Source organism: Abramis brama (genome assembly GCF_963993115.1).
Source record: "Abramis brama genome assembly, chromosome: 5".
NCBI classification, from domain to species: domain Eukaryota; kingdom Metazoa; phylum Chordata; class Actinopteri; order Cypriniformes; family Leuciscidae; genus Abramis; species Abramis brama.
In genome coordinates, this window is record NC_139967.1 from 8,269,989 (window position 1) to 8,285,287 (window position 15,299).

Sequence of the window (15,299 nt, forward strand, 5' to 3'; positions counted from 1 at the left end):
TTTGAAGATGTATCTATGCAAATTCTCAGCGAGTTTTTTTTAGATGATTTACTTTCAGGCTTTGAATCATCCGCTGTGATTTAAAGCTCTTATTATTTGTAATATGTAGGTCTTCATTTTTGTTAGCGCTGTGATATTTTTATGAAACAAAACCTTATAGTTATTTGGCCTGTTCATTTGTTAAATATCTGTTGGTCATTGAAGGGCTCTGCTTGCTTGGTGGTATATGTCTGGTGGAGTAACTGTAAAGCAGCATAATTATACAGGACATCTTCAAGAGCGTCTAATTGTTCAGACAAACCACCGTCTAACTGATTTTGGATATATATAGTTTTGCACATACCTATTTTTAACTCTGCTTCTAGATGAAGAGACTGCAGGAAGAGAGACTGTGATTGTCTCTTCTGTACACAAATATTTGAAGATGTTTGCTTGTGCTCACTGTTGTTAGTTACTCAAACAATGAGCTGTTAAACATACTCATAGTAATTTTACAATGTGTGCTTGGCCACCCACGTTATGTTTGTGAATGATTGACAATACTGACGCTGAGAAGAGGTTACTGAGTGAAGCAACTCAACATGGCCTTCTGCACGTACACACACACACACACACATGTATATATAAACAAACATTACCTCTTCTCAACACCTCTGTTATTCATATAGCCCATCTGCCTGGCATTAAAGGCTCACTCTGTGTATGAGGTAAAAATATTCAAATGAGTTGGTTAAATCTGACGAAAGTTTGCAATATAAAAATGCAACATTTGGCTTCATTTAAAAACAAATAAATGTTTTTGCATTATTATTAATAGTAGTAGTATTATAATTTATTATTATTAAAATGCAGGAATTGGCTTCTTTAAAAAACAATAGAAGTCAATGTTTTGTATTATTATTACTAAACAATTGGCTTTATTTTAAAATAGTATTATCATTATTATTAATAATAATTTATAATAATTAAAATTTTTGTATTTTTACAAAATATTTATTTCTCAAGAATGTGTTTTATTTAAAAACAAAAGACATTAATTGTTTTATTGTTATTATTTTCACTATTATTTATTAATACAAATATTGGCTTTGATGGTCCTCGTTTAGCGAAGTTGGTGTTTAACGGTATTTGAAAGAACTGGAAATGCGAGATTGTTTGTTGTTGACATCCTAAGGTGGGATGTGCTTGTTAAGTGTGTTTATAAAGGACAAATGTGAACTTTTACCTTTGTCAGCACACATTTATTTACACCCTTCTCACAGTCGTGGATTTGCATATTAAGTGGCACAATGACAGTCAGGACGATCTATTTAAAGATCTCTTCTCTCCGTTTCTGATGTTTGTGTGTCTGTACTTTTTGTCCTGGAGGTCTTTCTCTGTAAGGTCAATTTGCATATTTGTGAAACGTGATTGATCTGATCTTTCCAGAAAAACAGGATCCATGCAGCAGCTGCAGTCCCCTCCCTGCAAACAATCTCACTACCTTGATGTTCGCAAAGGGAAGTGTGTGTGTGTGTGTGTGTGTGTGTGTGTGTGTCACACTGCATTGTGCACCTCATTATGTGGACGTCAGTCACTCGTGGTATTCGGCCCCCTCTCTCAGAGCATCATTGTTGTCTCAGTGGATTTACTGTCCTACAGTTCTCACATTCCTCTTGACCAGAGCTCACATTCACTCACTCCTATCGTTTTAATTCACTCAGGGCCTTCTCAGTCTAAAGCTAGTTGTTCATTTATGTGTCTGTCCACCTAGGTGGTGGTGCTTCTGGGAAACTAGTCTTGAGGTATGATCTCATCTCCACTATGTCTCCAATTCGTTCAAAGGATTAGTTCACCTAAAAATGAAAAATCTAGAATTTGTTCTCACACTCAAACCCTTTTTTCCACACAACACAAAGGGAAGATGTTTTGAAAAATGTTCACGCTTCTGATTTCAATGCAATGAAAACATACTTTCATCAGCAGACTTTCAATCGAAGACATGACTTTCAGTGATAAGTAACTTTAATTTGACTTTCTCGCATTAAGCTATCATGTGGCTATTTGGACTACTTTTTTTGTACAGTACCTTTTTTGTCCATTTTTTTAGCTTGTCAAAATATTGAAAAGAGCACTGTATTTGTTTCAGCAATATTTTTTTTTAACCGAGCAGATTTTCATCAGAATGTACATTACCATTCAGAAGTTTGGGGTCAGTAAATTTAGTTTTGAAAAAAGTATGCTTTTATTCAGCAAAGACGCATTAATTTAATCAAAAGTCACAGTAAAGATATTTGAGACATTCTATTTCAAATAAATCCTCCCCCTTTTTAAACTGTCTATTCATCAAAGAATCCTGATTAAAAAGTATCATGTTTTCCACAAATAATTTAGCAGCACAGCAGTTTTCAACATTGATAATAATGAGAAATGTTTCTTGAGGAGCAAATCAGCATTAGAATGATTTCTGAAGGATCATGTGACACTGAAGACTGGAGTAATGATGCTGAAAATTCAGCTTTGCATCACAGGAATAAATTACACTTTCAAATATATTTAAATAAGAAAACCATTATTTAAAATTTTAATATTTCAGAGTAATGGTGTTTTTACTTTGTTTAAACCTACGATTTATGCACTTTTTGATATATCACAATTGTATTATTATTTATTTTTTTATTTATTTTTTTTGATGCAATGGTTGTTTTAAAAAAACACCCAGAATCATCTTCCTTTATTGTGTACAGGGCCGTGTGGAGGTGGAGGCTGGGAATGAAAACATGAAGTTCGAGACTGGACCTTTCTCTTTCTATGGAGTCATGGCTCTAAGCGCTCCAACATTAGGTGAGTCAAACACACACAAAGTAAAACATACATCAGAAATGCATGCAAACCAAGACTCTTTTCATACTACTTTTCATCAACAACTTCAAAATAGGAATCAATAGGACAGTCTAAACCTCTAATATTTGATTTACCAACATGCACAAACATATATACTACTATATAATGCGTTACTGACCCCTTCAAAGCTGTGGGTTTATATATTAAGTGACTCGACGTCAGGATAGTCTGTTTAAAGATCACATCCTACACAGTATCCTTTCGGATTTGTGCATGGATGAACAGTAGGTGGTCTTGTTTGTGCGTCTGTGTGTGCATTATGGTAAAGGCCACATTATGAAAGGGTTCAACAACAGATGGGAAAATACTTTAAAGCAACAGTTGGCTTTGCCACTAATCACTCATAATTATAATTATCTCATGTGGGATACTGGGACTTTTCCAGGCCACCCATCTTTACTTGTTGAGCTCTGAAAAAGCTGTAGATCATCGCCCTCTAGTGGCCATCTGCTTCCTCTTAGTTCATTTAAAGGGTTAGTTCACCCATAAATGAAAATTGTCATAATTTACCGTCACTCACGTCATGTCATTCCAAACCTGTATGATTTTCAGTGGTGTACAAAAGGAGATTGTTGGCTGAATGCGGATGTTGCCCTTTGTCATAGAAGTAAATGGGAAGCTCCAAAAAGGACATAAAAAGCATCGTAAAAGTATTTCATACAACTTCCACAGTATAAGCATTTTGAATCCATACGATAGCTTTGTGTGAAGAACAGACCAAAATTGAAGTCACTGGAAATCTGCTCTGCCGTAGCTTTCATATATTCGAGTTTTCTTCACATATTCCACCTTCAATTCCACCAGTTTCAATTGGCATCATAGATTTTATGCATCTTCATATGTATAATTATATCTATGCGAATGAGATTAGAGAGCTGTGACGGAGAGGAGGCTTTAATAGGGTTTAATGACTTAAATTTCAGTTTTTTCCTCACACAAAGAGCAGCGTGAATGTTCTGCCTAACATCTCCTTTTGCATTCCACGAAAGTTAGTAAGTCCATTTTGGATTGTCATCAGGGCGAGTAAATAAATATCCATTTTTGGGTCAATTAACACTTTATTTATAATAGAGGTCATGCTGGTGTTTTTCTATCTGTTCTCATGAATGTACACTATCGTTCAAACGTTTGGGATTCATATTTGTTTTTTTTTTGTTTTTTTGAAAGAAAATTCCTATGCTCACCAAGGCTGCTTTATTTGATCAAAAATACATTACAATGATTAAAAAAAAATGTTTAAAAACCATAGGAATAAATAAACAAAAAAATATATTATGAGAAGAAAAGGTGCTTTATAGAACCTTAAAGTGTTTCTGTCAGGTCTTCATATATAGAACCTTTTAGGGGTTCCCATCAGGAGACCACTTTATACATTTAATTTTGTTTTAATTGTTTTTAATTTGGATTAAATTGTATGAATTAAACATGAAAATATTTCCTTATTTAGAATGTTTTTGGCTTCTTGGTGTTCTTTAAAATTGAGCCAAGAACCTGTGGGTTCTATTTAGAATCCCATTGAACCTTTTTTCTAAGAGTGAAATCTCTCTAATCTTTTTTTAGGATTCTTTGATGGATAGAAAGTTGAACAGCATTTATTTGAAATAGAAATCTTTTGCACCATTATACATGGCTTTACTGTCAATTTTGATCTATTTAAAGCATCCTTGTTATAGTAAAATAATTAATTTCTCAAAACATCTCACTGACCCCAATCTTGTGAACGGTAGTGCGTGTCTTCTTGTGTTTTCCCTCTACCTGTACTTCCCTCTTCCCTCAACCCTGTCTTATATGTCCCATCAATCTCTGTCTTTCTCTCTCGCTCCCAGTGAGTGTGTCTCGTCCTCGTCACCTGTCTCTTAAGAGATGCTCTCTCTTCTCTCGTTTCCCAGGTAACTGCCGGCATGTCGGGGCTCTAACCACTGACAGGGAAGGGTCAGACTGATTAACAGTGATTGTTTTTGCAGAAATAACCTTCAAATGCTATTTAAGGGGCAACCTTTTGCTCCTATCACTTCAGAATAGCAAAGCAGATAGGTTTTTGTTTACAGACATCAATAAGGTTTAAGTTAATAATCTAACACTTAGATTTATCGTAGAGTTGAATAATTCCTCTCATACACCTGTTACCCTGCAGAGCCTTAATAATTGAACACACTTAAAGGGATAGTTCACCCAAAAATACAAATTCTGTCACCATTTTCTCACCTACATGTTCCAAACCTGTATGAATTTATTTCTTTGTGGGACATTTTCTTTAAATGTAAAAGTAGGCACTTTCAAGCCACAAAAAGCACCATAAAAACAGTCCATATAATGAATATGTGCAAGCACAAATTATACGCAGAAGCTATGGTGCATTTTCAGTGAATATCAAATTAAATTTGTGTCTTTTTTGTAATAATAATGCAAAATGTGGATGCCGTAATGGTGCTTTAATTTGTCTTTTTGGGGCTTGACGTTCCTCAGGATGGCTTCTTTAGTGTTTGATAGAAGAAATAATTTCACACAGGACAATGAGAGGGAATAAATAATGACATAATTTTGAAATAATAAAATTATGAAAGGTGAACTATCCAACTGTGGGCTGCTGTACTTAGAATGATGTGCCAGTAGGTGGCGATATCTGAGTGGAGCTTGTCTTTATCTGTGTGATGTCCATCACATCTGCATACCTTATCCTTTTGTCTAGTGTTTCTTCGCATCATAATGTATTCTTTCTTACACACTTGCACACGTTACTACAACAACAACTATAAATATGTACACTAGCGTTCAAAAGTTTGGGGTTGGTAGGATTAGTTTTTGAATGTTGTTATTTAGTTTACAATGTTATTTTTTCCTGTGATGGTAAAGCTGAATTTTCAGCATCATCACTCCAGTCTTCAGTGTCACATGATCCTTCAGAAATCATTCTAATATGCTGATTTGATGCTCAAGACAGTTGTGCTGCTTAATATTTGTGTGGAAACCATAATAATTTTTTTTTTCCGGATTCTTTGAGGAATAGAAAGTTGGAAAATAAAAAGCATTTATTTGATATCAAAATCATTTGTAACATTATAAATGCCTTTACTGTTACTTTTTATCTATTTAATGCATCCTTGCAGAATAGCTTTCTTTCAAAACAAACTAAAAATTGTTAAACCCCAAGCTTTGATCGACAGTGTATTTTCCATGAGTTCCTGCATTGTCTTATATTGTATGTGCCCTGTATTAATTTTTGGGTGAACTATTCCTTTAACTCTCTCCTCTGAACCTCTCTACTACCACCTTGTAGTGATGATGAATGTGTTTGCATGTCTCTCTCTCTCTCTCTCTCTCTCTCTCTCTCTCTCTCTCTCTCTCTCTCTCTCTCTCTCTCTCTCTCTCTCTCTCTCTCTCTCTCTCTCTCTCTCTCTCTCTCTCTCTCTCTCTCTCTCTCTCTCTCTCTCTCTCTCTCTCTCTCTCTCTCTCTCTCTCTCTCTCTCTCTCTCTCTCTCTCTCTCTCTCTCTCTCTCTCTCTCTCTCTCTCTCTCTCTCTCTCTCTCTCTCTCTCTCTCTCTCTCTCTCTCTCTCTCTCTCTCTATCTAGTGAAGGAGGAAGTGTGTCTCTGTCTCGATCTCTTTTGCCCTGCAGTGAACCCACACCCTTTGCTCTTGGTGTAACCAGCTCTTTCTGTGTCTGCGTTCACTCAGCCTGTACTTGCTTAGGATCCGTGTCTCTCTCTCTCTTTCTCTCCCTCTCCCTCTCCCTCTCCCTCTGAGAATGTTGTGGCAAATTCAAAGTTCTTTTTGGTTCAGGTCTTGGTTCAGGTCACAAAGTAGTTTCTCAGAGTCGAGGTTCCAGGTCAGAAGAATTAACTTTATTGACAAGCAACAAAGTGAGAAGCCAGCTGGACATCTGGACATCTGAGGTTACAATGGCCAGTGTTCATGTCTTATACTTTTTCTTATCGCTAGGTGCCCAATGGGCACCCTCATATCTATCTCTTCTTCTTTGTCACTCCTTGTGGCCCTGCCACCATTAAGACCCATTCACACAGCGCGATGATCCCGGCAAATTGCCGGGAAATTGCCAGAATGCCTTCTATGTGAACGCAAACACGACCCGGGATTGATGCCGGCATCTTGCCGGGTTGGGGACCTAGTAACATTGCCATGTTCAGTCCCGGATCGCGCGCTGTGTGAACAAAAGCCGTAATAATGGCGTGTTGTAGTGATGACGCTGAATCTTTCGCCAGCTGTGAAGCGGTACGTAATGCGCAAATTTATGATCGAATCAGAGAAAAAAATGCACAAGCGTGGTTTCATAAGCAAACTTAAGACGCTGCTGAGACATTACAAGTCACATCGATGTCACGTGTCTTTTTTACGGCTTGTGTGTGAACGCACTCTCTGATTCCGGAAAATCACTGGCAGTGTGAATGAACCAAAATCAAAACGAACCGGGGTCAAATCCCGGGTCACTTTATCCGTGTATTTTCTGGAATCTCTGTGTGAAAGGGGTGTTAGATACAGTGGGTACGGAAAGTATTCAGATCCCCTTAAATTTTTCACTCTTTGTTATATTGCAGCCATTTGCTAAAATCATTTAAGTTCATTTTTTTCCTCATTATTGTACACACAGCACCCCATATTGACAGAAAAACACAGAATTGTTGACATTTTTGCACATTTATTAAAAAAGAAATACTGAAATATCACATGGTCCTAAGTACTCAGACCCTTTGCTCAGTATTTAGTAGAAATACACCCTTTTGATCTAATACAGCCATGAGTCTTTTTGGGAAAGATGCAACAAGTTTTTCACACCTGGATTTGGGTATCCTCTGCCATTCCTCCTTGCAGATCCTCTACAGTTCTGTCAGGTTGGATGGTAAACGTTGGTGGACAGCCATTTTCAGGTCTCTCCAGAGATGCTCAATTGGGTTTAAGTCAGGGCTCTGGCTGGGCCATTCAAGAACAGTCACAGAGTTGTTGTGTAGCCACTCCTTCGTTATTTTAGCTGTGTGCTTAGGGTCATTGTCTTGTTGGAAGGTGAACCTTCGGCCCAGTCCGAGGTCCAGAGCACTCTGGAGAAGGTTTTCGTCCAGGATATCCCTGTACTTGGCCGTATTCATCTTTCCCTCGACTGCAACCAGTCGTCCTGTCCCTGCAGCTGAAAAACACTCCCACAACATGATGCTGCCACCACCATGCTTCACTGTTGAGACTGTATTGGACAGGTGATGAGCAGTGCCTGGTTTTCTCCACACATACTGCTTAGAATTAAGGCCAAAAAGTTATATCTTGGTCTCATCAGACCAGAGAATCTTATTTATCACCATCTTGGAGTCCTTCAGGTGTGCTTTCATGTGTCTTGCACTGAGGAGAGGCTTCCGTCGGGCCACTCTGCCATAAAGCCCCAAATGGTGGATGGCTGCAGTGATGGTTGACTTACTACAACTTTCTCCCATCTCCCGACTGCATCTCTGGAGCTCAGCCACAGTGATCTTTGGGTTCTTCTTTACCTCTCTCACCAAGGCTCTTCCAGTTTGGCCATTTCTCAAGGATGATCAGAAGAAATGGACAGCACCTGAGTTAAATATACGAATGTCACAGTAAAGGGTCTGAATACTTAAGACCATGTGATATTTCAGTTTTTCTTTTTTAATAAATGTGCAAAAATGTCAACAATTCTGTGTTTTTCTGTCAATATGGGGTGCTGTGTGTACAATAATGAGGAAAAAAATGAACTTAAATGATTTTAGCAAATGGCTGCAATATAACAAAGAGTGAAAAATTTAAGGGGGTCTGAATACTTTCCGTACCCACTCATCTCTCCCTAAACCTTCTTCTATTGGTGGAACATCTCAAAAAACATGTTTTTCTGCCAGCACATCCCAGCACCTGCATTGACAGACTTTTGGGTGCTTTTCCATTCTCTTATCATTGTGGCCTATTTTCTGTTGGGGATTACAGCGAGGGAAATTCTTCAAAAAGAATAGTTAATGCATTGCAGATGTAGAAAATGTAGGAGACTGAAGAGATAGGAAGGGGATTTGGTGGGACAAGCAAAATTGGCCATCTATTTAAGCAGGAGAACAAAAATTGAACAGGATGTACGATGTAGTACAAAACATTGTTGTATTGTTTTTAACTTGGTACAATCTATAATCTTAATTGATTTTTATTATTATAAATGTATTGGTGATCTGCTTTCCTTTGAAAATATTTGGAGCTGTAATGATGCTATATGTGGCATTTTTGAAGATGAATTATTTTTCACACTTTATTGATTTATAATAAGTTGTTTTTTGTTTTGTTTTCTTTTTGTTGTTGTTTTGTTTGTTTGTTTGTTTGTTTTTTATTTTGGAGGCTATATAATTGTAACAAGATGATTTTTTGTAAATAAAAGCTTTTGAATTCTCAAAACAAAAATCTCTCTAAAAGGTAAAAGAGAAAGGAAGGGGAATTCTAACCAAATTTAAATTTGATATGGTTTTTTACCTTAAAAAATGTGTAAAGAATAAATCAGCAGGGAAGTATTTTTTTATCATGGTAAAAGCATGAACTGTTGACCTTTTTAAAAACACACACAAGTGCATTCAGAGTGTCAGCACTTTCACAAGGACAAAACAGCTGTTAGCAGCTGATAACAGCTGATAACTTTCCAAAAGTTAATAAGGGGACATTTACAAGGAGGACATTTACAAGGCTCTCTGTTTACAAGGTTCTCTCCATCTCTCTCTGTTGCCTTTTACTATCTCTTTTTAAAAATGTTTAAATTTGCAATCAAGAAGTTGGGTTCTGATTGTAAAATCCCTTTCATAATCTTGGGAAATAGAAAAAATGTTTGTATTGATATCATATGAACTTTTCAGGACAGAATTGTTTATTTTCGGATGAACTCGTCTGATCTGCCACAGCATGTCTGCTGCACTACAGTTTTTAAAGACAACTTTACACATCTATCATCTTGCAAAGTCACTTCTGCTCACCAAGGCTGCATTTATTTGATCGAACATACAGTAATATTGTGAAATAATATAACAATTTAAAATAACCTTTTTTCTATTTTAATATATGTTAACATGTAACAATGTATTACTGTGGTGGTAATGTAATCATTCCTACAGTCTTCAGTGTCACACGATCCTTCAGAAATCATTCTAATATGATGATTTGCTGCTCAAACATTTCTTATTATCAATGTTGAAAACAGCTGTGCTGCTTAATATTTTTGTGGAAGCCGTAATATTTTTTATTTATTTCTATTTATGCACTGTAACTCCTATATACAGTGTATATCATCATTGTCTAGGCAAGTCTGTTATCATTTACTCACACACCTTTTCAACATCCCATGTGTGTGTTTCAGAATTCCGCTCGCCCTCTCACATCAGCGGACTCAACCGATCTGCGTCTCTAAACTACACGGATCACCCTGAACCTCAGTCTGTTGGTGGCAGCAACACGCAGCTCAGCAGCGCTCCATTGCCACAGTACACACCAGACTTCAATGTCCGAGCTCTGGCAGACCTACAGTTTGTGAAGGTAAAGATATGGTGTAGTGACGCACCAGAAATAGGCCAAAACCCTTATGGAAGGCCGAAATCCAAAACGGTGACATTTAATTAGCGCTTCTACAATTGCACGTTTTGGCTGTGCCAGCGTATATTTCATGTACACAATGTGTACATGTGTGTGGAGTGGACACTAGGGCTGGGTTGACAATATTGATTTCTCATTTTAAAGTCACCATGAAATCAAAATTGACAATTCATATTTTTTGTGAAATAATTTTTTTAATTGTAAATAATTAATCCGTACACATTTTTTACCGGTATTTATTTTTTAAAATTCATTTGCCTTCGTTATATTTAATCAAAATAACTTCCCCTCCCTTCTTGCAGCAAAATTTCTTCAATACTCGTTTACTGGCACGAGGGCGGGACAACCTGTCACTCACAAAGGACCCACCTATAGAAAACCACAACGATTCAACCATCCAATCAATTCCCCATGGACAAAATCAAGCCCCGCCCTAAATTCTTTTCTTGTTCTAGAAGCCGACTTTAATCGATCTTCATTCAGTCTATGCTGTTTTCAGTTGATGCAAAACTTCACTAAACATTATTTGCAGCGCACCTACCATCCAAAAATCGCAATAAGCTTTGTTACTTTTGATATGAAGCAAAGTCTCAGCTTTCAAATTGTCATTTTTATAGTAAAATACAATCGGCACGTGAACCGATCATATTTACTGCTAAAGATGTGTGAAAGATACAGTAGAACATACTGAAATGTATCATCTCTCATGTAATCGCTCAGTCAGTGTTACAACCACAGAAAGAGATCAACAAAACAGCGTGTAAACAATGTCACGTAACATTACATTTAAAAGCCATTCAATGACCATAACTTGGTTGTCAAATAGAAAAAATAGCTGTCGGGAGGCTAAATATATAAAGCATTTTGCTATAGATATTGATTATATTTTTGCTTAACCTGTTGTCTTAAGTTTGAAATGAAAACAAGTTTCAACATAGTTATATAATAATAAAAAGGTTGATATAAAAACTACCCAATTCAGATATTTATGTATGCTTAATTTTCAGTTTCTGTTTTCAGCTCAATGAAAACGTTCATTTAGGTTGTGTTTAATTAATTTCGGTGCGTCACTAATATGGTTTATTCCTTCATCCATTCCAAATACCTCTCACAATACCTTTCCGTCTCTTCCTGTTTTCCAGATCACACGCTCTCAGTATCAAAACGGTCTGATGGCGTCTCGGCTGGACAGCTCGCCCCAGTCTCCGGACAGCGGACACGGCCGTGTGGATAACAGCACATCATCCATTCCCCACCCCTCGTCGGAAAACATGCTCACGCTCACGGATGCCCCCGATGAGACGACCTCGCTCCTCATCGAACAGAACAGCCAACCCACGTGCCAGGCCAACCACAGCACACACAACGAGAGTCCCATTTGACACACTCGCACACAGTACACCGATATATCCCACACACCCATTGGACATTTAGCACTTTTTCCCAGACCCGTTTTAGCGCTAGCCATTACAGTATATCAGTGTGGGTCTATGAAGAGCAATAGTTTGCTGAGACAGACTTTGTGTGACACATTGTGCAAGACGAAGGCACAGAGAAGCCAAAGTGTATCTGGACTGAGAAAGGACCCCTGTTTCAGACAGACTCTCTGGGGCGTTTTATAGACTGTGCGAATAGAGCCGTTTCTATGTACATGAAGATGTTTATTTTGTCATTTTTCTATTGAGGTTGCTCACAGAAACGCGAATGAGGGAAACTGTGGATGCCTTTTTATTTGGTGTTAGTCCATAGCTCTGTCATATTTGTACCAAATTCTATATATGTGTGTGAGAGTGAAAATGAAAGCGAGTTTGTGAAAGAGATATACGTGCCAGTGTATATACGACAACGCATGAGTCCGATTTGGCCGTTGCAGCCCACGTAAGCAACAACTCAGGGAGACGCTGAGCTTCACATACTAATTGCATGTTCGATAATTCCCTATTGATTTACGTGAACCCATGCGACAAGTGATCAAAAAAAAGTGAAGCATGCTGTCGTCAAATGCACCAAACAGTGAAATACTAAGATACACTGCATCTCATACACATGGCATCCACATGTAATTTCTATGTCCGATATTTCTGCTGGTTGTCTGTGGAGGTTTGTTAATGTGATGCAGTGTTTGTGTATGTGTAAAATTGTCCTTTTGAAAATAATGCATTGACTTCTTTTTTTTTTTTACTCCAAAGAGAACAAGCATTTGTCGTTGTAGTACAACTGTAAATGGAGTCACTTTTCTGCACAAGACGTTTGTGTGTGATTAGAGCTCTCGAACTGTATCTGTTGCTCCCATTGGACCAGAGGTAATCTAACCAAAATAATTTAACTCTTTGCTGTATTTAATTAGCATTCAGTTGAGGTTGTATATTTTTAAAATGATTTTCTTTATTATTATTATTATTATTTTTGTGTGTGATTTCTTAAAATTGCTGTGCGTTTTATATGCTGGTTGACATGGTACAGACTACAAATTGTAGATGCCTAAAACTAGGAGATGGCAGGTTCAGGAAGTGACTTCATAAAATGTACTGTTTCTTTGCCTTTTTTGCCTCTGTGCAAATCTTTTGCTTTCATACCAAAAATGTTTGAAACTGATGAGAACATGGAAGATATCTTGCTTAGTCAAATGGACACAAAAGCCTCTTTAATTATGTAGCATCTCGATTATGATAAAAAAGGGGTGCAAGAACTGCACTGTGTATTTCTATTTTTGGCTGTTGACAGCTGCTCAGTTTTTTATTTTATTTTAATTTTTTTTTAAAGAAAACACTCCCTGTTCGTTCAAACTGTTAATCAAGTTATTTCCTGTCCTTCTCAAATTAGTGACGAAATACATTGCGACTAAACACAGATTCTTTTTGTTTCTTTAATGGAAACTGATGGTGTAACAACTTCTTGATTCTTTTTATACTGTATTTTTCCAAGTTATTTTGTGGTTTGGGAAAGGTCTTCTTTTAGATGATCTGAGTTTGGCTATTAAATTATTTATTTAATCAGTGTAATATGTTTCATATTCTTGTATTCTTAATCAGTGGTATTATATAAACCTCAAATCGAGATAATGTGTAAAAGGACTAAAGGGAAGATGAATAATTTCCTGTTTTTCCATTGTAAAGTGTGATTTATTCTGTAAATCATCCAGCTTTCCCTCTGACTCCTTCACTGTTTAGAAAAAGTGTTGTGTAACAATTCAGATGTTCTGCATCATCAGCAGTCATCAGCAGTGGTACTGACCGGTGTTGGGGAAAGTTACTTTTAAAAGTAGGCCTATTGTATTACTCCCTCAAAAAAGAAAATAATAATAATAATTGTGTTTCTTAGTTACTTTTAATGGAAAGTGATGCGTTACATAACTTTTTATTTTTTTCCACCTGGACTAGGCTAACTAGGCTTATTTTTTAATAACAAAAAGTCCCTTTCACACCAAAAGTGTAATGAATAAGCCTCAGGCTGAATGAAATGCAAATACACATGATGTACGATTATCGATAATCATTCGATTGAATTGGTTGAAAGTTATAAGTACCTATAGGCACTATTATCGATAATAATAAATTTTATTTAGCAGAGAATACTGATAGACTGTGTAAGATGAGTCAACAAAGACTTTATTGTCTGTTGAATTTAGCCAAATTTAATTTCAACAGAACATTGATGACTGTTTTTTATCAGGCATATATGAAGGTCAAACAAAAGAATGCATTGTCAAAGGTTGTAAATGACTGCCATATAGTTTTGGGTGTAAAAATTGCCTGGGTTATCAGATTTGTTTGATATGCAGATGATAAAGAATCTGATAAAGAAATTGCATCACGCCATATCTGACACATCTCACACATCTTTATGATGCATTTCAGACCCTCCCCTCAGGATTTTTGTATGGGTCCCTTTAGCCAAGACAAATAGATTTAAATTTTTGTTTACCATGTGCCATACATTTTCTTAATTTAAATAGGAAGAGGTCATTTTTGAATTTTCTTTTCCTAATGTGCTACTAATGTTGTGTATTTGTCTGTCTTGCATGTGGTGTAATGCAGAACAAATTGCCCATAAGGGCAGGGGACCACAAAGTTTTACAATACAATACAATAAACTGATTTCGGACAGACTTCTGAAGCAGCGTAATGGTTGAATTATCGACTACAAAATAGAGAACGCTTTGGTGATAACTATGTAAACATTTAATTGCAATAGTAATTTCTCACTAGAAATTACATCAAAAATGGAAAACATTGGTCAAAGCATTTACTCACAATCTGACCACCAACCACAACTTTCAGATGCCATCTTTGTTTTTTGTTTTTTTGCTCAACTGTCGCACAGGATTGTGGGATATCAAAGGCAGCTGAAGATACAGCTGCCTTCAAAAATCGTTAGCAAGAGACCAAGTGAAGCTAACATTGGATTTGTATGTTTCTTGATGCCTTCATGCCTTAGAATGTATCCTCAGAAGGCAGCATTTTTCAGCTTTCGGACAGTCTATATATTTCAGCCTATGATTTCCATGTTTTATTTATGTATTGCATTTTTGAAGACCTAACCAGGTGTGTGTAGGTTTAAACACTGAAAATGCTGGAAGCATAAACCGTGACAGATGCAATATGATGCACTGGAGAATAAACTGAAAGATCATGACAAAAATATCTGCTTAAGTAAAATTCATAATTTAGCTTACTGGTTAATACTGACATTTGAAAACTTATAATGCACTTCCAATGTCTCCTCTCCAGTCACTTATCTGCTCTGCTTAAAGGAGAACTCCGGTCAAATTTAACATTTTTTTGTATATTTGGAGTGCTGTCAGTACAGAGAACAACGACAAAAATCGGTGTTGCCTACACCGTG

The 15,299-nt window shown here is 36.8% G+C and overlaps 1 protein-coding gene across 2 annotated transcripts in view; it reads left to right on the plus strand.

The window, feature by feature from the left end:
• LOC311083491 (metal transporter CNNM4) overlaps positions 1-13,456 on the plus strand; it is a 30,906-nt gene extending 17,450 nt beyond the window's left edge. Inside the window, exons 5-7 of one of the 2 annotated variants that reach the window (XM_084115056.1) lie at positions 2,727-2,823; positions 10,222-10,397; positions 11,597-13,456. In XM_084115056.1, the coding sequence (XP_083971182.1) occupies positions 2,727-2,823; positions 10,222-10,397; positions 11,597-11,836 (513 nt within the window). In that variant the 3' untranslated portion in view covers positions 11,837-13,456. Of the gene's footprint in view, positions 1-1,428; positions 2,628-2,726; positions 2,824-10,221; positions 10,398-11,596 lie in introns of those variants that run through there. The other variant, XM_084115057.1, reaches the window with a different exon arrangement.
• Positions 13,457-15,299: the final 1,843 nt, after the last annotated feature.